This window comes from Cyrtonyx montezumae, unplaced genomic scaffold (assembly GCF_038088225.1).
Source record: "Cyrtonyx montezumae isolate F1298 unplaced genomic scaffold, pur_monq_1.0 scaffold_4, whole genome shotgun sequence".
In the NCBI taxonomy this organism is placed as follows: domain Eukaryota; kingdom Metazoa; phylum Chordata; class Aves; order Galliformes; family Odontophoridae; genus Cyrtonyx; species Cyrtonyx montezumae.
Window position 1 is genome coordinate 11466373 of NW_027072045.1, and position 21675 is coordinate 11488047.

At 38.5% G+C, this 21675-nt stretch overlaps 1 protein-coding gene across 3 annotated transcripts; it reads left to right on the forward strand.

Annotated features, from left to right (window-relative positions):
• Positions 1–207: 207 nt before the first annotated feature.
• On the forward strand, positions 208–21404 carry PCGF6 (polycomb group ring finger 6). 3 transcript variants are annotated; one of them, XM_065746048.1, is made up of 10 exons: positions 272–570; positions 1524–1623; positions 2254–2350; positions 2908–2963; positions 4043–4102; positions 4678–4786; positions 8781–8808; positions 12066–12164; positions 15091–15177; positions 20264–21404. In XM_065746048.1, the coding sequence occupies exons 1-10, from the start codon at positions 283–285 to the stop codon at positions 20318–20320; spliced, it is 981 nt and encodes a 326-aa protein (XP_065602120.1). In that variant the 5' UTR covers positions 272–282; the 3' UTR covers positions 20321–21404. The 3 variants fall into 3 exon arrangements, with proteins under 3 accessions (XP_065602122.1, XP_065602120.1, XP_065602121.1); XM_065746049.1 differs by having other exon boundaries at positions 20246–20326; XM_065746050.1 differs by lacking the exons at positions 8781–8808; positions 20264–21404 and having other exon boundaries at positions 208–570.
• The last annotated feature ends 271 nt before the right edge of the window (positions 21405–21675 follow it).

Consider the following 21675-nt stretch of genomic DNA (forward strand, 5'->3'; position numbering starts at 1 on the left):
AAAAAGTGGTATCTTGTGGCCGACGAGCTTTCAAGGCGAATTAGGCGTCATACATCGTTAGCGGATCACTCAGTTCTCAGCAGGAGGAGCAAAGGGCGTAAAAACGTCCTTAGAAAAGAACGCCGCAAGCTGTACTAATTATGAGCGGGTCGATTCCGGCCACTGCACTCCCTGGTAAAACTACAACTCCCAGCACACCTCCTGCGCATGCGCCCTGCTGGCCGGCCAGCAATGACCAGCTCTATCCGCGCATGCGCGATCGGCTCCGGCTCAGCCCGGGCTATGGACGCGGACGCGGGCTCCGTGGTTTCGGGGCTGTCGGGCGGGGACGGTGCCGGCGCGGGTCCCGCCGATGAGGACCAGGAGATGGAGGGAGCCCCCAGCTGCTCAGGGTCGCGCTCTTTACCCTTCGAGTTCGAGCGGAGCCGTTCAGAATCCAGCGGCGATGAGGATGACGAGGACGACGAGGAAGAAGAGGAGGAGGAGATGGAGGAAGAGGAGCTCGAGGGGGACTCCGGGGTTCGCTTTGGTACAGACGACGGCGAGCTCGACTCGGATGAAGACCGGGAGGTAAAGAAGAGGAGGGCCGTAAAGGCGGGGGATCGCCGAGCTGCGGCCGGACAGCGGCCGTCGGGGCTTCGTCGCGCTCCGGGCTCCGCTCCCGGCGTGCACCGCGCTGTGCGGCGGGCCGGGGCCGCTGCCCGCTCCTCCTGAGGGCTCGGGAAGGCTTCGTGGTGGAAAGCGGCTCTTTCGTTGTTAGCCGCGTTCCTTTCGTCTGCGCTTGAACGGCGCCTTTGCGCGTAGTCAGCGTTGCTGAAAGGGTGGGCGCGAAATGGGGGGTGAGATTAGAGCGCGGAGAGCTCTGGCTTTGAGGCTGGGGGAAGCAGCGTGCACGTGTTGGGTTTCTCAGCTACAGAGCTGTTGTCAGAGCCGCTGCCGTGGGAGGAATTTGTTCCCTCGCGAAGCAGAGGGCTTCTGGCCTGCGCTGCTGAAACTCCTCGTGTGCATTCCTGATAAAACGCTTCCGTACCACAGTATGGGGCAGTGAAGCTCGTTCCCTGCTTTATTGTTTAGCTGTATGTGGGCAAAGAGGCGGCGTTAAATACGCCTCTTCCGTGCGTTTGCTGAGCCCTTTTCAAATAGTGATTGATGGTTTTGCTACAGAGCTTGTTCAAAACAACTTGTCCTGAAAGTTTGTTTGCTTTTAAGATATGATTCATGAAGTAAATTGGACACTGCTCACAAAAAGGTCAGTTCTGAAGACTAGACAAAAGTCTTTGGAATCATAGGATGGATTAGGTTGGAAGGGACCTCAAAGATCACCCCTTACTGTAGGCTGGTTACCACCCGCCTGATCTGGGTCTCACCCAGCCTGTCCTTAAACACCTCCAGCAATGGGCATTCAGGATGTTGTTTGTTTTTTTTTCTCATTATTTTGGTTGTGATATTTTGGAAGCTGCAATTAGGTCACTTCATGGCTTTGTCTCTATGTTTAAATTCTTGTCAACTGTTTTTGTTTGTAGCGTATGATAAACCTCGCAGAGCTGACCCCCTACATCCTGTGTTCCATCTGCAAAGGTTACTTTATTGATGCTACAACTATTACAGAGTGTCTGCACACCTGTAAGTACCAGTGCTTCCGTTCTAAGAACCTCGTTGCAAATGCAGATGAAAAATTCATGTTCAGGTGTTCTGACTTCACAAAGATAATCTGCTATTTAAAGCTAACTGGTCCTTAAGGAAAGCATATGGATGCTTTTATCAAGCAACAGAAAATCATTAATTCAATCAAGATTTAAGTCAGCTTAGTTACCCAGGTTGGTAGAGAAGAATATTCAGAGAAGGATGGAGCCCAAGTAAAACGAAAACAGAACTGCTATGTATATTAATTATGTATAAAATATATGAAAATTGCAGAATTATTTCTTACCTTGGTTCTTCTTCTGGAGTAGTTTGTAGGATGCTTTTCAGCAAACCTTTAATCTGTAGCAATCAGTGTTCTGTGACTTAACTCTACTTTTGTCCTGGGTATTGCACTCAGAACATTAAATGCCTACCTTTGAATCAGTAGGATTATAAACCTATGTGTCGTATTCTGTATGGTACAGGCAGTTTGTTAGTGCTGCAGAAAGACTTTATTTTGTTTCTAATTTCTTTTTGACAAGTCTGAATGTAATTGCTTCTCTTGCTTAAGCAGATATCACTGTAGAACATACACGTGACTTACAAGATTTTAATTATTTTTTTTTACAGTTTGTAAAAGCTGCATAGTGAGACACTTCTACTACAGCAACAGATGTCCGAAATGCAATATAGTTGTACATCAGACACAGCCTCTTTATAATATCAGGTAATAAGTCTGTCCCACTTCTGTAGGTGTAACATCATATTTTGCTGTTTGCTTTTAAAAGCATGGTTTTACAGCCTGTAGTGCTTTCTGATTTCAAATGAGGGAGCAGTTACAAGGAAGATGTGTTCTTTGTTTTTGTAAGCTTCATCTCAGCAGTGAAAATAAAATTATTCCGTTTTTTTCCTTTGATTTTTCTTTTTCCAGGGTTTGTTTACCCTTCCATCCTGGGTAATTCTGTGCACTTGCACAGTGTTAGATTATATGAAAAAGATCAAGTGATTTGCTTTGATCTTCTTTTAGACGAATCTTTGTTGGCATGGTATATTTACTAAATCTGAAAATAGAAATTAAGGTTTAATTTAATGAACTGTTCGTGAGGGGTGGTGGTTTTTTTATATGGCTTCTTCTGTTGGAAATCTGTTATCAGGATGTGAATTTAAGCAGGTGGAGTTACTGCTCTGTCTCTTATGTATTTCAACAATATATTTAGTAGCTTTGTTACAATTTGGTGAAATAGAGAATATCTTACATTAAAGACTTTTGTTTCTCTTTGATAGATTGGACAGGCAACTACAAGACATAGTCTATAAATTAGTTGTCAATTTGGAGGAAAGTAAGTCCATTTCTTTATTCTGTTGCCATTTAGAAATTGGAAAGAATGAGCAAAAAAGGATATTAACTCAAAGTCCCATTTTAACTCTGAGCTCCTTAAAAATAGCTTCATAACATTTGGTTATCAATTCTAATGAATTACCTATGCCAACTGGCATTTTTCTGGCTGCTAAGTTCTGTTATGCGTGGCTGTATGTACCCTGGGCAGGTGTATTTGTGTAAAATGTAACACAACGTACAACGATGATCTGGAAGTTCTATATTTAATCACTACAACGAAACAGTTGTGGTGCTTAAGTGAGCTTTGGTTCTAAATTCCCATCCCAGGTGTGGTTATATGCAATGTGTGTTTTGTTTTTAAAATGTTTTGTTGTTTTTCTCTGAAAAACACCAAAACATGAAAAAGTTTCAATTCTGATGATGGGCATGACAGTCATTGTGCTGAAGATATTTTGGTTTGTTTTATATCTCATGCAAAGCAGGTGTTACTGTATCTGGGTACACATTCAGATAATTTTCTGTAGTCATCCTTCATGCTTTGTGTAAGTAAAGAAAATGTTGTTCCATCTAATCGTGAGTTCATTCGTTTCAGGAGAAAGAAAGAAAAACAAACAAAAAAACATTGCTGATTCTCTGAAATCTTGTTTTTTGTTTGTTGATTTTTTTTTCTTTTTTAAATCCTCAGCACTGTGATGGGATTTTTTTTCCTTCTGGTTATGTATGTTCACTGTCACCTGTCCATTACCTTGTACTTGGGGAGCCAATGACTCTGTGCTGTCTGCTTAGGTGGACTGTAAATGGTGTAGATGTAAGAGAACATTTAAATAGTCAGAAGGATGCTGCTTTGTGGAGATAATTCAGTATGATTTTTGTCCATGTTTTTTACTAACAAAGACTAAAGTCTGGGTATTTTAATCAGTTCAGCTTTGCACAGAATACTAATAATGAAAATTTGTTGGTGCTTGGAAAGCTCTAATCATTGGAAATTGTGTGTATGTTTTCAGCATACGAAATAACATTTCAATCTGTTATGGGTTTTCTGTTGTTTTGGTTTTGTTTTTTTGTTTTTGTTTTTTTTAGGAGAAAAAAAACAAATGCATGACTTCTATAAAGAAAGAGGATTAGAAGTGCCCAAACCAGGTGAGCTGTGATCATCTAGAGAATGTTGTTAAGGAGATATTTACTATCCCATTTATTTTTAGTAGTTTTCCTTGAAATGTGAGCTCACGACTACAGTAATACTGTAGTGTTGGAAATGTGAGATTCTTGGTTGTCATAGTTCTCAGATTACTAAAGACAAACATGGAAGCTAGCAACACTTAAACCTAGTTTGTGGTTGGGTATTTTTACAGTTTATATTTTACTTTTGCCTAGGAAAGTGTGTTAAGTATGTGCTAATTGTATTTTCTAGCCCCTAATACTTAGCAGAAGTTAAGGAAGTCTAATAGATAAGAACTTGGATGTCCTTTGACAGATGAGGGATTCTCTTGGTTGGTTTTTTGTCTTACTGTCAAACAAACATCTCTTTTGAGAGTTGGTAATAAAATTCTGGTTCACATACATAGCAAGAAATGTATGCAGAGCTGATTTAGTTCCTAAAGAAAAAATAGGATGCTTCTTCCCTCATGGCTTATCTGTTTGGTTGGCACATGTTAGCATCTTATTCTGTTTTTATTTCAAGCTCTGTTTGCATGTTGGCTGTTTGAATATTTTAGCTGTCCCACAGCCAGTTTCAGCAAGCAGAGGAAGACCTCGGAAAGTTCTGGGCTCTGTGTTCCGGATCCCACCAGAGCTTGACGTCTCAATATTACTTGAATTCATTGGGTAAGTTGAGCACAAATTTATGAGCAAATTGCTTTTGTGAGGGTTCTGGTCATGCCTCGGGCTGTTTCTGGCTCTTTGTTTTTATTGATAGTTTACTTCTTTCATGTCTAGTAGCAGATGGGAGGCTGTTTTCCGCTTAGTGTGGAATAGCAATAGTCAATTTTGCGTATCTAGGTGATGCAGCTAAAAATAAATATTTATCTTCTTATTAAAATAGGTTTCAGAAAAGTTTAGAGCTTTAAAATTTACATTTATTTCTGAAAAAGTAGTGTAGTCTCAGTAAATGGGAGCATCAAAACTCCTGTTTCTTATGCTTTCTTTGTCCCTGTGGCAGTACTGTTAGCAGTGGCTGTGCTAGGTTTTGGTCATGTAAATAGGGGACTGTAGTTGTATGTGATGTGCTTTTATTAGCCACAAAAATACTGTATTCTAAAGATAGCTCACCAGAAAGGGTTGTAGGCCTAAACTGGGGAAAGGGAAGCAAAGAAACATCTCTGAAATCACTGTGATTGCAGTATTAATGTTTGGGGCAGTACATTTCATTCAGGATAACAGCACATGCACGTGAGGGACCAGAATGCTCTAGTCCTAGTTACAAATTATAGTGCAACTCTGATGTGTGCCTGGGAGAGTCCTATATCTGCTTTGCTGAGTGATATAGATCTCATTGTTGCCAGGATTTACCAGTTCACTGTTTGAACATAGTATGCCCTAAGCCATGGTGCAGATTTACATGACAGTGACTGAGGAATTACGATGTGTGGAATAAAAGCTGTAACTACTGAGAGCACTGCACAGTGCAGAACTTGAATTGACAGGAGGAAGTGGTTTGATTGGTGTGCAGCACATACTCTTCCATGCAGATTACCTCTGCTTTTTGACAGGCAGTCTACACAATGTGTTCTGCAAACTTGCACGCAACTGTTGTAAACTGTTTCACAAATGAGTTAAAGTTAAACATTCAGAACTTGGGAAACTGTGGCAGCAAAGCCTCTTCTCCCTGATAAATAACGACAGGACGAGGGGGAATGGCCAGAAGTTGGGCCGGGGAAGATTTAGATTAGACCTGAGGAAACATTTTTTCTCTGCAAGAGTGGTCAGGCACTGGAATGGCCTGCCTAGGGAGGTGGTTGAGGCACCATCCCTAGCGCTGTTCAAGAAGCGTTTAGATGAGGTGCTAAGGGATCTGATTGAGTAGTTGGGTAGGGATAGTGATAGGAAGATGGTTGGACTAGGTGATCTTGTAGGTCCTTTCCAACCTTATGAACTTATGAAATTATGAACTTATACCAACTTGATTTGACCTCATGTTTTGTAGAGATTGTGTCCTAGCCTTTTTGTATGTTATGTCCAATGTTTCTACTGTGATTTCTTTAATTCATAGTATGAAACTTTGATCATGTAGGTGGTGTGGTTTGTTTGTTTTTTGTGTTGCCCATCATGTGGCTTTTGTTGTTTTTTGTTTAATATTATTTCTGTAGGTAGCTGAGACAGGAAGTTGCAGAAAGAGAAGGGTTTGTTGGGTTTTTTTGAGCTAAGTATCTACAGAAGAATCCCTGCCACTGCTATAGAATATGCTTAGGTCTCCACTTAATTGAATTCCATGTTATTTTTGTGCATGCTTGACTGTCAGGTGTGCTTCATGCTCACGCGTGCATTTTAAAGCAGTGAGAGTCATGACTAAGATTGTAGTATGAAGTGTTCTGCAGATTATTTCAGCTTTAGATGACTCAAATTGGGCACTTGCAGTTCTTTGTTATGTTTCAATGCAGTCTCTTAGATTCCTCTTTGTAAATAATACGTTATATTGCTGCTCTGCTGAGTAGGATGGTGTGGGAGCACATCCATGAGTTGAAAGAAGTGTGGCAAGGAGAAAGTTAATGGTTTTTGTGTTATGAGCAGGATCTTTATAAGCCAAGAGTCATACATTGTACAAGGAGAGGGAAGCAGGCACAGTTGTTCAGTGCGTATTTAACAGAAAACACTATAAATCCAATTAAAAAGTAGGGGTTTTTTTTCCTAAATAAATGTTGTGTAAACTTAAATTTTTGCAGGGTCCCGTTGGCCTAGTGCTCAGGCATGATTATTACTGCTTTGGCTAAAATGTGATTAAATTGAAGTATTAATCATGAATTTAGCATCTAGACTTCTGTGTGAGGGATGCTCATTCTGGGACCTGTCAGGTAGCAGCCAGTGCTGTGCTGGCCCACCAGGTGGCAGAAGGAACTTGCTCACAGCAGCAGTGTTAAATGACTTCATATAACCGAAATTGGACTCAGGTTATGTCCCTTTCAGGTTGGAACAATAGTTTCTTGATCCCTGTGTAGAAAGCTTTGTTACATTATCTTGTCTGAACGACTAGGTACAGTTTGAATTCGTTGCAGTGAAAGTACTGTGATTTAGAGCTCTACTGTCATGGTTCCTGGTTACTCCCACTGTGGCCTTGGGTGATTCTCAGCAGGTACATTTTTCTTTTTTGCAGAGTATGAAGTAGTAGAAGAGCAACTTATACCTCAAAATGAATTAAACGTGTATATGCCTGTGTGTGGAACATTGAAAAGATGGCTTTTCAATCTAAGTGCATTTGTTTCTCTGGTAGCTTTTTTTCAAGTTTCTGTTGTAGTCTAGCAATGCAGCAATTGCAGTTGTGCAAATACAATCTACAGTATGCAGAACTGTCTGCTGCTTTCATTACATAAATGGAGTAAAGCCCATAAAGATTCAAATTAAAGAAGGATATTGATGTAATATTTGTCTTGCAATTTATGTTGGGCTGTTTTTTTGGTTTTTTTTTTAATGTTCAATCTTATACTTTGTTTAAGGTTAAATCTATTTTCTTCAAAGGTCAAAATTGAAGAGCTTATCTTGGCAGTGAAATGTTAAGAAAGCTCTTTGAAGAGGGAAAACTTGGAATAGATTGAACAATCCAGCAATAATTGTTATTTTGAAAGCTTTAAACGGTGCCATGTATTAGATGTGTTAAACAGTCTCCTGAAACAGTGGAACTAGATCAGAGAAAATGACAAGAGTGGAACAGCTTGTCTGTTCTCTTAGAAATTTAATTTTTGCCACTGGATTGAAATATTAATAATGGTTCTAGTTAGATCTGTTTGATGCCTAATTACAGTAATTTGAAGTGCCATGCTAATATGTGGTTTGCACAAGTATTGCAAATTCATTTTTGCTTTATTAAATGGTCAGAAAAAAATTGTCAACTCGTAGTATTTCTTCTTGGCTCTCTCCAGTGCAGTGAAATACTGCATTTTACCTCTGTCATACATGTGCACTCATTCAGGTAATGCAAGAGTAGAGAAATGCTGTGTTTTGGGATTGATTAATTGAGGAATTTATATGCTGCACTGGAAGATGGGAATGCAGTGTGTAGATATGTGAGAGCTCATGTGCTCAGGCTGTCCAAATCACTGAACCTCCATTGAGACCAGCTGGGAATTTGTTTGTTTGCCACCTTTGTGTGTATGATTGACTTTCCAGAGAAGCTCTTGCTGCTTTCCTGAGTTCCTAGACAGCACTACCATTAATCCTGTAATTGTAGTCTGGAAAGCACTGAAAGCCTCTTTAGTGGTTGGGCATGTTTTGTCAGCAGCTTCTAGGTACTGTGCATTAAGATTCCAACTATCGAGGGTAATAAAGTGTGGATATTTAAACAGCATTGGTATTACAGTTTAATGTCATATTGTATATAAAATATGGTTTTAGTGTGCATTGCTTTTTTTAATTTTCATGTAGATAAACTTTATCAAAGTCAAGTAACTGAATTCAAAAGAAGGAAATGGGGTACCAAATAAAGGTTAGGAGAACATGATTAACTTTCAACTGACGTTGTTTCATATACTCGATTTTAATGAAGAGTGATTTAAAAATAAGCTTGATGTACCACACTAATTTAATAGTCATTATAATAAAGAGCTTGAGGGTGTTACTAATTGTTAACCTTAGCAATATTGATTGTGTTTACTCTTCTCTTGTTTTTCAGAGCTAACGAAGGCACAGGGAATTTTAAGGTGCAGATGTGATTTGAACTTTTCTCTTATATGATTTACTTCAGAAATATGTTTTTACCTGAATGTGTTTAGTTTGTCTCTGTTTTTCTTGCACTGAGTGCAGCCTGAACTTTTAGCAGTGTATGTTCAAACCTGTCCTATAGCATCACAGAGGAGGAAGTGAATGCTTCCAAGGCTTGGGAATTAGATATGGTAGGAGAATGGGAATAATATTGACAAAACTTCACCTGAGAAATTCTAGGTAGTTACTCTTGCATCTTCCACCAAAAGGTGGGTTACTATGGCTTTGCTTGGAATACTAAGCAAAGGTGTCATTATTCTCCCAAAAATGAGTTTTTGAAGAAGGATGTCTAGTTGTGGAAAGTTTGCCTACATTAATCAGAGGAAGCATTACCCAACGTATAAAGATGGTATAATTTTCTGCATGGTTGAAATTGAAATAATAAGCTATGTAAATTTTCTGGACAATACTTTTGTAGCCTGCAGCAAAGTGCTTTTCAGCATCCCTTCACTATCAAAGCTAGTTGTCTAAACAGTGGCTATTCTAATAAGAAATAGCATCCCCTATGCTCCCAAACAGTCTCTGTTCTGTTATGGATCATCATAGTGGAGAGAAAATGAAATTGGTTGAGATTTTCTAGATGGACTACTCATTGTTTGCTGCCTTTGTTATTTCATAGGATCTTATTAGAGATTCACTGAGCATGCTCTTCCACTATTTTGGATGAACATTTAGGAAACAAAATTCTGTTCAGGGCAGGAAGGATATGTAATTCAAAACAACAGTGTATGTTGCATTTCATTGTTTTGGGGATTGTAGGAATCAAAAGATGGAATGGCACAGAATAACAGAATGAGATGTTTTACGTGTACTGCTAGCAGCAGAACTTGGATTTTACTGTATGAGAATATCAGCAAAGTGTATTACTAACTGAAATATGGATTCTCCTCATTCTTTTTATTAGTTTCCTTTGTTCTCAGCAGAGTTGATTTCTAATCAATATTTTTTCAAGCACATATCTGAAGTGTTGGATATGGCAACATCTATTCCTACTATTTTTAAATACTAATGACATTTGGTATGAGAGTTCTTAGCAGGCCATCTCAAACTGTCGGATAATTAAGATTTCATGTGCACTAAGTGTAAGAACTTAAGTTCAGTTTCACAAATAGAAATCCATTCTGTAGAATGGGAGCAATATTTCTAAAAATGTACCTATTAATTTTATTCACTTAGTACTCTCAAGCACCACCCAACATTTTGTACATCCTTTTTTTAGTGCTTATCACACTTTTTTTCAACATTCTTATTTTTATATCACCTCCAATCTTTCATGTCTCTTATTTACCTTTTCTTCTTTTTGTTTGACTTTTGTCTTTTTCATTTTGGACCAAACATGAATTATCAGAGGGCCATTGAAACATATTATTAACCTGTGTTTTCTAATTTTAAAATGTCAGGCATTTATTCCATCTGATATTCTGCATGCCGTTCCAATGGGAATAGTTTTGCCTTTTAATACATATTTAGCTCTTAACATAATTAAGGAGTGTTAGTGACTCAGAAAAGGGGTTTTATGTGTGTATTTTTCCCTTTTAAGTCATGAATAATGCATTTTCAATCACGTTAATTCTGTTTTTCTGAGGATGTTGAAGGTAAAAGGCTGCCCACATTAACTCTCAGGGAATCATTTGGTAGTGCTTATAATGTCACCATCCATAGACTGAAGTGCCATTCTGCACGTGTGCATATTTAGGTTCCTATATGGTTTTTATAGCAATACCACATTTCTTGACAGGTATTCTTCTACACCATTTTCAGTTGTTTTTTTTTTTCTGCATATTACCTCTCTGCTTCTTCCTTATGTTTTTCTTTCTGTATCTTCATTCTTTTTATTTCTATTCCATGATCAAGAGGTTTGCTCATCTACCTACCAAATCCATCTCTTTTTTATTTCTCACAAAATATTGCTCTTTCCTCAAATATGTAACTAACCTCTTTTTCTGAATTAGACATTGAATTAATATATGAAGTGGGTTTTTTTTGTTTGTATGTTTTGTTTTGTTTTTCCCCTGGGGTGGATTGAGAGAACAGGTTATAATGCTCTTGGCCATTAATGGTGATTTCTATATGCAGTAAGTGTATCATCAAGCTTTCAGCTAGCTTAGGTTCCTAGCTGTGGTCCTGCTGGCGTTTCTAGCTCTTACACATGAGTAAATCAAACCTCTTCCAAAAGTACTGTTGTTGTGGATAGGTATTTTAATTCATGACTGAATTCAAGGGTAGTCTTTAAACCTCTCAGAGCTTTCTTTCAAGTACTTATTTTAATTCATTATTTAATTCAGGGTTAGTATTTGCCCCCAGTGCTCTGACTTTTTTTTTTTTCAAACTGAAAGAATATGATGAACTGTGGATAGTAAACCACAACAGTTCAGAAGTTAATGTAAAAATCCAATTAAATGACTCAAAAGGGAATGTTTATCACACTGAATGCAGTCACCTGCTCTGCCTTTGTACCCATTTGTTTAGCTGCCCATATCATCAGTCAGCTGTTCAGAATTCTACCCACAGAAAAGAAACCTATTAGAATCTTTGAGGCTGACATGATGAATGTTCTGTTGCTACAGTTCTCACGAAGAAAGCATATAGAAATTATATGGAAAGACCATTCAACCATTTTTGCCCTTGTGTTCTGCATAGTAGTGTATTTTAATGGATTCTGGTATTTTATGGACTATTAAGTTGATTCCAGCCCAATACATAATACTTCTAGCATTAAAAGGAAGTTAATTTCCTTGCGTTCCATAATAATAGCATTTAACTATTTGAATTCATGTCTGATGTACAAGCCTAATTTGGAGAAAAGAAGCAAATCTTACTATCTCTCATGCTTCTGTGTAAACCCTTTTTAGAAGTGGAGAGGGGTTGAAGGGAAGAGAGAGTTCTTGAAATCCTCTCCAATACAAATTTCTATGACGAATTAATAGGAAATTTCATTCTCTTTGATTTTGTTCCTATTTCAGTAGTGAAATAAATCATTATATTTTAATGTTGTTTCAAACAGCAGGAAGTCTGAACACAGAGTCTGTTAATAGATAGATAGTCCCTTCCCTCGTGGTAGTTTGGAAAAAGATCAAAGAGAAGTCCAGAACTTAAGCTGTCATCTGCAGTTAGTGGGCCTTCAGTTGGGTTTGGAGATTGCCAGGGGTGATGGCTGAAAATGTACAGGGTCTTAAGTTCATGTGCTTCTTTGCAGCCTTTGGAGAAGAAGTTTGTGCGTGTTTCAGGAGAGGCAACGATCGGACACGTGGAGAAGTTCCTCAGGAGGAAGATGGATCTGGACCCTGCTTGTCAGGTATGTCCCTGACAGTGGCACTTGATACTTCATTATGGTCTACTGCTTCTGCCTCTGCTGTTTGTTAATGCAGAACTAGGAGCAGCTCTCCCAACTGATTTGCAACGTGTTTAAAATCTCATTATTATGTGTATGAATTCTAAAGTGCCATTTCCAGTTGCAGCTTTTCTCTAGACTGTTCTTATGAGATTTGTTATTCCTTTTTTTTGTGTGTGTGAAGAGAATTATTTTTTTTTTAGCAATTAAATTTGCTTGTAATAGCCAAGTAGATCATACTTAATTTGAACTAAACGCAGGCATTGTTGCTTGGAATCCATCGGGCACTTTGGCATCTGATGTACATTTGTATGGTTGGTGTTTTGATGAAGAGTAGGGAGAAAACGAGAAGATTTATTTTAATGTTTTTTCCCTTTGAAGTCATCCTGCAGTGATGTCATATTTCTTGGCATCCTCTCTATAAGGACAAGAGAGACTGCAGGGACACTTGCAGCTTGGCTGATGTGAACATTTCTATGTAAAAATAGATATGTTCTGTAATCAGATGTGTGTTCCTGCAGGTGTGTTATCTACAGCCTGTGGGGTAACATTGGAAGAAGGTTTGTTCTTAAACAATGTCATTGCTGATGCAGCCTCTCTTTGCCAGTTTTAACTCCTGAAACAGATGTTTCTGGTACCTTAGAAAAGCAAATTTCAGCTTTTGAGTAACTATCCCTAATAGTCATGCTGACCTCCAAAACTGTTTTCTTTGTCCTTCACTGCTGCATAATGTGGGTTGGCATAGAAACCCATAGATTGCAATTCAGTGCTTTCTAGGCCAGTTTTCCCTTGGGGTTAATTTTATGAGGAATGTCCCTTATATGATCGTTTTCCTTTTTAACTTCCTCTTACTTTGTGAGTGTTAATTTGTGATTGCCTGTTACCGTGTTCATTTTGGGGAAATAGCTTTTAAGTGCAGTAAACATGTCATCTAATGGAAATAAATGCCATAATGAGAAGGCTACTTTATTTTAATTGGATTTTTCAAAGTTGCATTTGAGTTAAGTAGCTGCACATTCATTTTTCCTTTAAGCAAGAGGTCAAGCTGTATTTAATGCTGTCTCACTTGTCTGTACTGCTAGCTGGCTACAATTTTACCACTTAGTCAACACTACAGTGTGATTTACATCACTTGTATTGCTGGTGCTTCTTTCGTAACAGAATATAATTTCTCTAAGGCAGAAGGATAACTTTGAGACATGGATTTAGCAACTGGTTTCCATGCTGGTGGCTTTTTTTAATTTGTCATTACAGAATGAATCCTAGTTAACAATTAGCAGGCAAGAATTCTGGCTTTGAAGCTAGAATGAGAGAATTTAACTTAATGAGGAGATGAATATGGAAAAAAGAATCTGTTAGAAGACACTGAATCTTTAATGACTACCATTTAAAACTGGGGCAGCAAGAGGGTCAACTGTGGAGTATTTTGAAGAAAGAATTCTCATTCTGTTTTGAAAGGTTGTCAGCATTTGACACTTTTTAAGTTGTTAAATTCTTACATCAATGGAAAACAAAGCAGGCAAGTCTGTCTTCCTACAGTAACTGTAGAGGCCAGCATGCCAGGGAAACAGGAGAAATAACTGCAAACTACTTCTTTTTTTTTTTTTAAGTTGTTAAAAACTTCAAATCTTGATGTTAAATATTTAAGTCTATGTGTATTTTTTTTAATATATACCATATCAGTGTTTAATGTTATGTCCAGATTAACTCTTACTTTCTGGCTTCCTCCTGGAAGCCAGAAGCAGAAATACTACTAAGCAGTTTATACTATATATGCTTTCTGGAACCAATATTTAAGATTTATTCTAAGAGAAATTCATTTCTCTAACATGAGAACGAAAAGGAATACTCTGTTAATCTGTAAGGATTAGAATTCTGTTCCCAGTGCTCAGAATAATACAGTCTGCCAGTGTGACATGCAGATCTTTCTAAATTTTTTTTCATGAAGAATAGGAGAGAAATGTCAGTGTGCAAAGGTGCATACATACAGACAAACTGAACAGCACAAAGTATAGTGGGAAGCAGTTGTATAACCAGGTAAGAGGACAGGTAACAATATTACAGTATATGCTCCCTGACCAGTGCAGTGGCAAAGCAAGAACTTGTTCCTCCCTGAAAACTATACAACATCATGTTGACAATGCTCTTAATTTTGTGGTCTGATCTCTATAATATGGATGAGAGCCCTCTCTAGGAATTGCTGTGAAGAAGAATATAATGAAGGTGCAGTTGTGAGAGAAACAGTGCTGGGTTGGTTGCTCTAATAAAGAAGCTTATTTTTTGTCAATTGTCAAGGCAAAAGGGGTCCAGAGCACTTCACTGTGAACCTCTTTTTTCCTGGAGTAATGCTTTTTGTATTCAGCTACTTAACAAAAGTGCTTTCTCTGGAATTGCAGACATTGTTGATGTCCTTTAGCTGCAGTTTAGGATGCTCAGAATTGCTGAGTATGCCTATTACTTCCATCAGAAATGTTGATTATATTTTGAAGAAGGACTGTGTGAAGAGTTCTTGCTGACAATAGCGTACAGTGAGCTTCATCTTTATTATTCAAATCCTTCTTCCAAGCAGCCTCATTAAGCAAACTTTCTCATGTTTTCTTGCTGGGAATAAAACTGGGGGTAGTATTGGCCCATTTCTTGCCAGTAGCACTGACAAGTTGCCCTTTTTTGCAGATAACGAATGACTGTGGATGTTTGTGTGATTTGATCTAAATTCCTATTTAATCCATCGCAGCTATTTCAAAGCAGTTTGGGTTTGTTTCTTTTTTTCAGTAGGCTCACCCAACAGGACATGAAGCAAACCATCTTCTCCAATTCCAGAAGTAAGCCCCAACTCAGGGGATGGAAGGGGAGCTAAGTTAAACTTGACAGTGTTTGTGTTCTTCCACAGGTAGACATAATATGTGGTGATCACCTGCTGGAACACTACCAGACACTGAGGGAAATCCGGCAAGTCATAGGAGAGAGTGCAGTACAGGTATGTGTGGCAGTTGGGATTTTGTACTGTTTTAAAATAGGTTAAGAAATATTCCATCAGGTAAAACCAACGTACCTGAAGAAATTACTTAAGAACCTTTCAGCTTATGCAAATTGTTCTTTTTATTGTAAATGTAGTTGAGAAATATACCAGGTAAAAGCAGTGTTCTTGACAGCTTGATGATGTTCTAGGTACGAAATTCTTCTGTTCTGAAACAGGCTGCTGTCTTACTAATGAAATCATACCAGGTGTTTTTTTCAACTAACATTTCTTGGTTTTCTTCCTGGTGATTGCATCTCTGCAAAGATTATCAGAGTGCTGAAGTATCCCACATAAGGCAAAGGCTAACCTTGAGTCTGTACAGGGGAGTATCAGGGGAGCAATTGCTCATAAAAGCACAAACCAGAGTGCAGTTAGTGTCTTTGATGCGTATTACACAGGTCTTGGTCACAATTTGAAGGTAGCCAACTGGTTTTTTTTTTTAATCAATAACTTATGTGTTAAATGCTGCTGGCACTGCAAATAAGAAAGCCTTTTATTTCCCTGGGAATCTCTCCAAACAGCTTTATAATGGAAGGGTCACACCATTTCAAGTGCAGCAAAACCAATGAAATAATCTCCCCAGTGCTGACTAGAATATGGAAGTAAAACCATGTTGTATGGTAGATAGTGTATTTATCATACCTGTTAGTTTGAAAAAAACGTTTACTGTTTTATCAACTATGGTAGGAACAAATAGTGTTTAGATTGGTATTGTATTGAAAGCAATATAAGTAGATGACACAGAAGTTAAAGTAGCAAATTCAGTTCTCGTGACTTGTCTGTTTGCACTCACAATCCACTACACTTAAACTTCACACTGTGCCCTTTTATGTTCTAAGAGGGATCGTGTGTCAGGGGCAAAGGGTAAAAAGCCAGTCTCAAGGTGTCCTGGGCAGTGCATCACCTGTGCCAATTTGACTAACTAGGAGAGATCCCACAGTCAGGGCAGATGCACACAGATCAAGCACAGCATTGCAGAAAGTGAAAATCTTTAAGGCTTATGGTGCGTATCGTGGCTTCTGCAGTCAAAGGAAGTGAGTGTCAAACTTGATGTCTTGGCTGTTGATCTGAGTATGAAGTGAAACTTAAGATTTAACCTTATGGAGTATAGAAAATGGGAGGAAGAAACCACTAGTAGCCTTACCCACTTTAGGGAGTATAGAAACTGTGAGGAAGAAACAACTAGTAACAGACTCGCGAGTTTATGGTAAATATAACATACAGCAGTCAACAGAAATAGTGTTGGAAATATGCCTACTAAAAAGCTTCAGGAAATAGCAGGGATATCATTAAATGTATGTAGTTTTAGATTTCATCATTGCGTAAAATTTTTTTGTGTATGAAAGATGCTCTTGGGAAATGAATGAACTGTAATGAAAACTGCTTTGTTTTCATTTATTGCCAGAAGTGGATCTTCCTGAATGAAGTTCTGAGTTTTTCATTTCTTGTTAAAATAAGGTATTCCTGATTGATGTTTAGTGGCTAAGTACCAGTCAGCAGCTCCACAAAGAGAACAGATGTCTGAGGATCTGTTCTCTGAGGATATAGCAAGTCTCATTATACAAAGTCAGTATGCTAGGGATGATTTCTGGCAAGCCCGCTCTCTTGGGCAAACAGAAAAAAGGTCTTTGCTTTTTGCAGGTCTTGTTTTCACTAGACCTAAAATTCAGTGGTTTTCTTGGTCCAGTGAGACTGTGACTACACAGGAACATTGAGAGATTTTTTTACATTAAGCTCCAGTTTTCTAAAATTTGGCAGTTGGTTGAATCTTTCTAATTATCCTGAAATGTGATTTTTAAGCTCTAAGGGAAGGAAAATTTAAATGGTTTTGTTTAATTTTTATAATGGTGTAAAACTTCTGGAATTTTTTACAAGTAGAGATCAAAGGCTGTGACAGAAATCTTTAAAAGGCTGAATTTTGCTTTAAAGTGCTACAATTAGCCTGTGATTTTGAGCAAATAGTTGAGGAAGGAAGCTTGTTACTAATTATTGTGGCCATGTAATTTCTTCCTTGCACTACTTTCTTCTCCTTTGCTGCATGACTGCAATGTGATCCAAGCTACAGGTGATTTTCACCTATCTGAAACAGCCCTTCTCAAAGCTCTGCGTCACTGAGGGATATAATGAACTCACAGATGGGCAAAGCTAAAAAAGTAGCTTCCCTTATGTCCCTGGCCCTTGGCACAGAGTTCCTGTGAGTGATACTTTTCTCTTTGCAGCTCTCACCTTCTTGTAACTCAGTCCCAGTGTTTCCTGAACTGGCCGGTAAGAGCTGTGATACAATTTAGTTAGTGTCTCCCTGTAGCACACATCTGCTATGGAAGTTTTTCTCACTCTTTCTGTGTGAATATTGAATTTGGAAAGCGGGGCACCCGTCACTACTGCTGCTCTTATAACATTGAAGGGTGTGTGTACCATGATTCTGTCAGTCTGCTCACTCTAATGCTTACATTTGGATTTAACAGGTGGGGTTCTTTCCAATTTAGGTCAGGTTTTCAAATGTTTGGCAAAAAAACATAGAGGCAGGAGCTCCTGTGAGAAGAGCTTGTACTTTGCTTTACTGTTGGACGCATCAGAGTTGCTCTGTTTTGAGATCTGTAATAATCAGTGGGGTCTCAATCTCTTTGTATTTCCATCTCAGAATTCTGTCTCTAGAGAAAGCAGCTGAACAGACACAAATGTATAATACCTAGAAAGTGAACAATTACAGAGTAAGCAGTGCCAGTATTGGACCACCTCACAACTTCTCATTGTACAGAAGTAATTGCAGTGGGTTTGGCCTTTGATTTGAGAAGTGTATTTCCCATGTAAATAGGTCATTTCTTTGTGTCCTATTGCCAAATGTACTTTTGGAAAACTCTTAAAGAATACCCTGTAGCATTTCTTTCCCTTAAGAAAAGTTTCCGTAGAGGAAAAGCTGTGTTGATCACAGGTTGAAGTAGGAGTAAACATACCTTTGTGAGGGTATAACAACACTCTATGTGCCAAGGGGTTGATAAGTAACTTTTAAGTACCTAACAAAAAGTGAAGGCAAGCAGGATCCTGTCTCCACGTTGCAACACAGCCATCCCATTTTGTTCGGTACTGAATAAAAGAATTAATAAAAGCTCGTTCTTTCTCTCAAATCTACACGAGTTAGTAATGAATTTCCATTTATTAACAGAATGAGAAGATGAAGGAAAATAAACTGACACTACAAAAGCCAGCAGTGAAATAGGCAATTTCTTTTTGCATTCTTGTCCGTTAAAGTTAAAATTGGTTGGCCACTACCCTGCACTGAGCCCTCTGTTGTCATTGTAAGCATCCTTTAAAGAGAAGTGAAATGTCTACATGAAATCGACAGCACATATTTGTTGTTGCTCTGTAGCTGTTTTTATTACCTGTTATTAGGCAGTTATCTGCCAGAACTAAAGAAAATATTAGTAGAAGAGAGAGTTATGCTTATGCTCAGGTGCAGTTATTTTTTTCCTGATGAAGGATCTTTCTGCCACTGAAGGCAAAACAATTTTCTAATTAGCATCCATCTTTCAGACAGAATATTAAGGTGCTGATAGAGGCTGTCTGAGAATGATTCCTGAGGGAAGAAAAAGAGTATGTCGTGGAGGTGTGGACAGGTACATCCTATTCACTTGAGTCCTTCTAAGCTCGATTTCCTGATTTTTAGATTTCCTCCAATCCCAAGTAACTCAGATTTTTGGGTAATTAAGGATACCAACTTGTCAGAAACATTTTTTATGGTGAAGGAGCTTATTAAATATTTAGTCTTCCAAAAACATGGATTAGACCACTGTCATGCTTCACAGGTTCTGTAGTATAGTGCAGTAATGGCATAAAGCAAAAACAGTCGTGGTGTTTTGTTATGTATAATTTAAATGGTAAGTCTTCAAAGTTTCTGTTGCTTTGGTGGTTTGTTTGTTTTTAAAATGTTCACACAGGACTGCGTAACTTCTCTGGAACACACACTGAGTCCTAATGTTAATGGATAAAAATACCAAAAGTGAAAGATGTTAGGAAATTTTAATATGTTGTCTGTGATTAATGCATTTCTCTCTTCAAAAGAAAGCATTTATTAAAGCCTGTCCATATAAATAGCTCTGATGCAAGGCAGAATCCTGGGGGATCAGCAGTGGGAACAGGTTCCAGAGGTGGAAGAAGACTAACTAGTAGATCTTTCACCAGCTGTGCGAATTAAGTAACACAAGAAAGATGTATTGTAATGAGTCAGGAAGTACTGTCTTGCAGGTGAAATGGGTATTTATTAACTTCAGTGGAAGCACGGGGATTTAAAAAATGTGTTGTTCGTCAAAAAGTAGGAAGAAATGGTAAGCTGGCAGCATGGCTTTATTTCTGCTTAAGGAAACTGATGGAATTATATTAAATATATTACTGACATATTCAGGACTCTGGTTAACTTGTAGAAATGGAGAGGTACAATGCTTTTGCACTTTAAAAAAAGAGGAAAAGTGACTTGATCTCTTTTGTTGTCTTTCTATTGTAATTATCCCAATTGTCAAAAGTAACAGAGCCACTGAGCAGTGAGCTGCAGCAGCCAGTGAAGGTACTGAAGTTAGCAGTAGAAGTTGGAATCCAGGTTCCATGCTCAGGCAGCAGTGTGTGTCCTTCCTCTTCCTCAAAAGTCTTTTTGACTTCTGGTGTCTGGAGTTAATGGCCAGAATTTGGTGGCTGCTTCTGGAGCTATTTAATTAGGTTATGTATTACAACACTGCGAGACAGATGGGAAGTAATGTGAGTTGTAAATGGTGCCTATTGTAATGGAATTGTATCACCTTAATATAAATTATTTTAAAGTAAAGAACTACATTTTTCTCTTATTCTTAAAAATCCTTCTCCACCTGAAAGGAGAGGTGAATATATTTTTATCTGCTTTGATATTTTAAAAATTCACACCCTTGTATGGAATGGAGTGCAGTGAAATGATGAATGAGATTGAAGTCACGCAGTGACTGTCACACCAGGCAGTGATGGAAATGCCTTATGGAGAAGGCAAAGTGATATGATAATACAGTTTCTCTCTCCTCTCTAGGATGGCTTACTTGTGCTGCACTATGGCCTGGTGGTATCTCCTCTCGCCATACCTTAGATTGCTACAATATCAGGAGGTGAAAGAATCCAAAGTCATGAAGCAACTTCACTGCTGTTTCTCACCAAAGAAGGCCATCGTATTTTCTGACAGGAAGCAAGTGAAAGAAACTCCTGCTAACTGCTGTATGCTTGTAACTGGACATGTGACTCTCTGACAGCTATCAAATTTCACTCAGCTCAGGGACTTAAAACGCTCAGAGTTGCTGCATTTCTTTAAATACTTCCTAAAACTGCAAGACCTCACAGGATGAACAGCCTTTTTCCCCTAAGCTATGGGATTTTGCTTACTTTTTAAGTGTCTAGCTGAAACAGTATTCTCAGGGATGATCTTCAGAGGGCAGTGTGGTGTATTCTGGGTGGAAACAGTCATTTGGTGCAAAAAACTGTATAGTGATCATCTGTCTTCAGATGTGATTTGGGAGAGGAAGGCAGCTCTTCAAATGGAGACCAAAATAGGTAGGAAATGATGTATCACGAACTTGATTCAGTTGTTTTTCTTGAAGAGAAACAATTTTTCTTTGCACTTGAAAAATATTTGCTGGTAGTTTGACTTACACCAAATTGTGGATCATGCATCTCTAGTCTGAATGGAGATGAGCTGGCTGTAAGCTGGTTAAACTATGCATGGAGGCAAGACAAAAAAATAGCACCTCTTTCTACCTGCTTGCTGTATTTAAAATAGCTGAATTCTGCTGTCCTGTAAAATCTGTCAAACAACTTGACGAGCAGCAGCACGGGTTCCTTCATTTTAGCACATATTTTTCAAGCAGTAGTGAAAAATGGTAGCTTTTTCCACTTCTTGCAGTATGTGTTTGTGAGTGGAATACAGAGCAGGTTTGAGGGATTAAATAGTATGGCATGTGCCTGTTACTACCACGTTCACAGAAGACAGTAGGTAGCATTTTTGTTCATTTGTTTCAACGTATTAAATTATTAGGTTTTGTGAAAGCTGTAGTACTTCAATTCTGTTCTGTTGATGATTTTTTATTGCCTTTTGTGCAGCAGCAAGGACTAGAGCTCTGTGCAATGTTCTTGCTGCACATTCAGTTGTATATGTGGAGATTCGTGAAAGCTACTGTTAAGAACCTGTTAAGGGTCCCTCTATGGTCAGTGTAGTGAAGGGAAGAAGAGTCCTTTGTGAGGCATTTCAGAGCACTTAAGGTAGCTCTAATGCGTTTGCTTCCTGTGTCAGCATAGGAATACTGGCTTCCTTTGTCTAAAGAAAGCTTTCATGAATCCCCCTTCAAGTCTACAATGTTCAGTTTTGCCTGTGAAGGTAACACCACAAAAGAAAAGTCGTCTTTGAAGTAATTCTTGTGATGCTTCTAAAAAATGAAAAACCAACAAAAACAT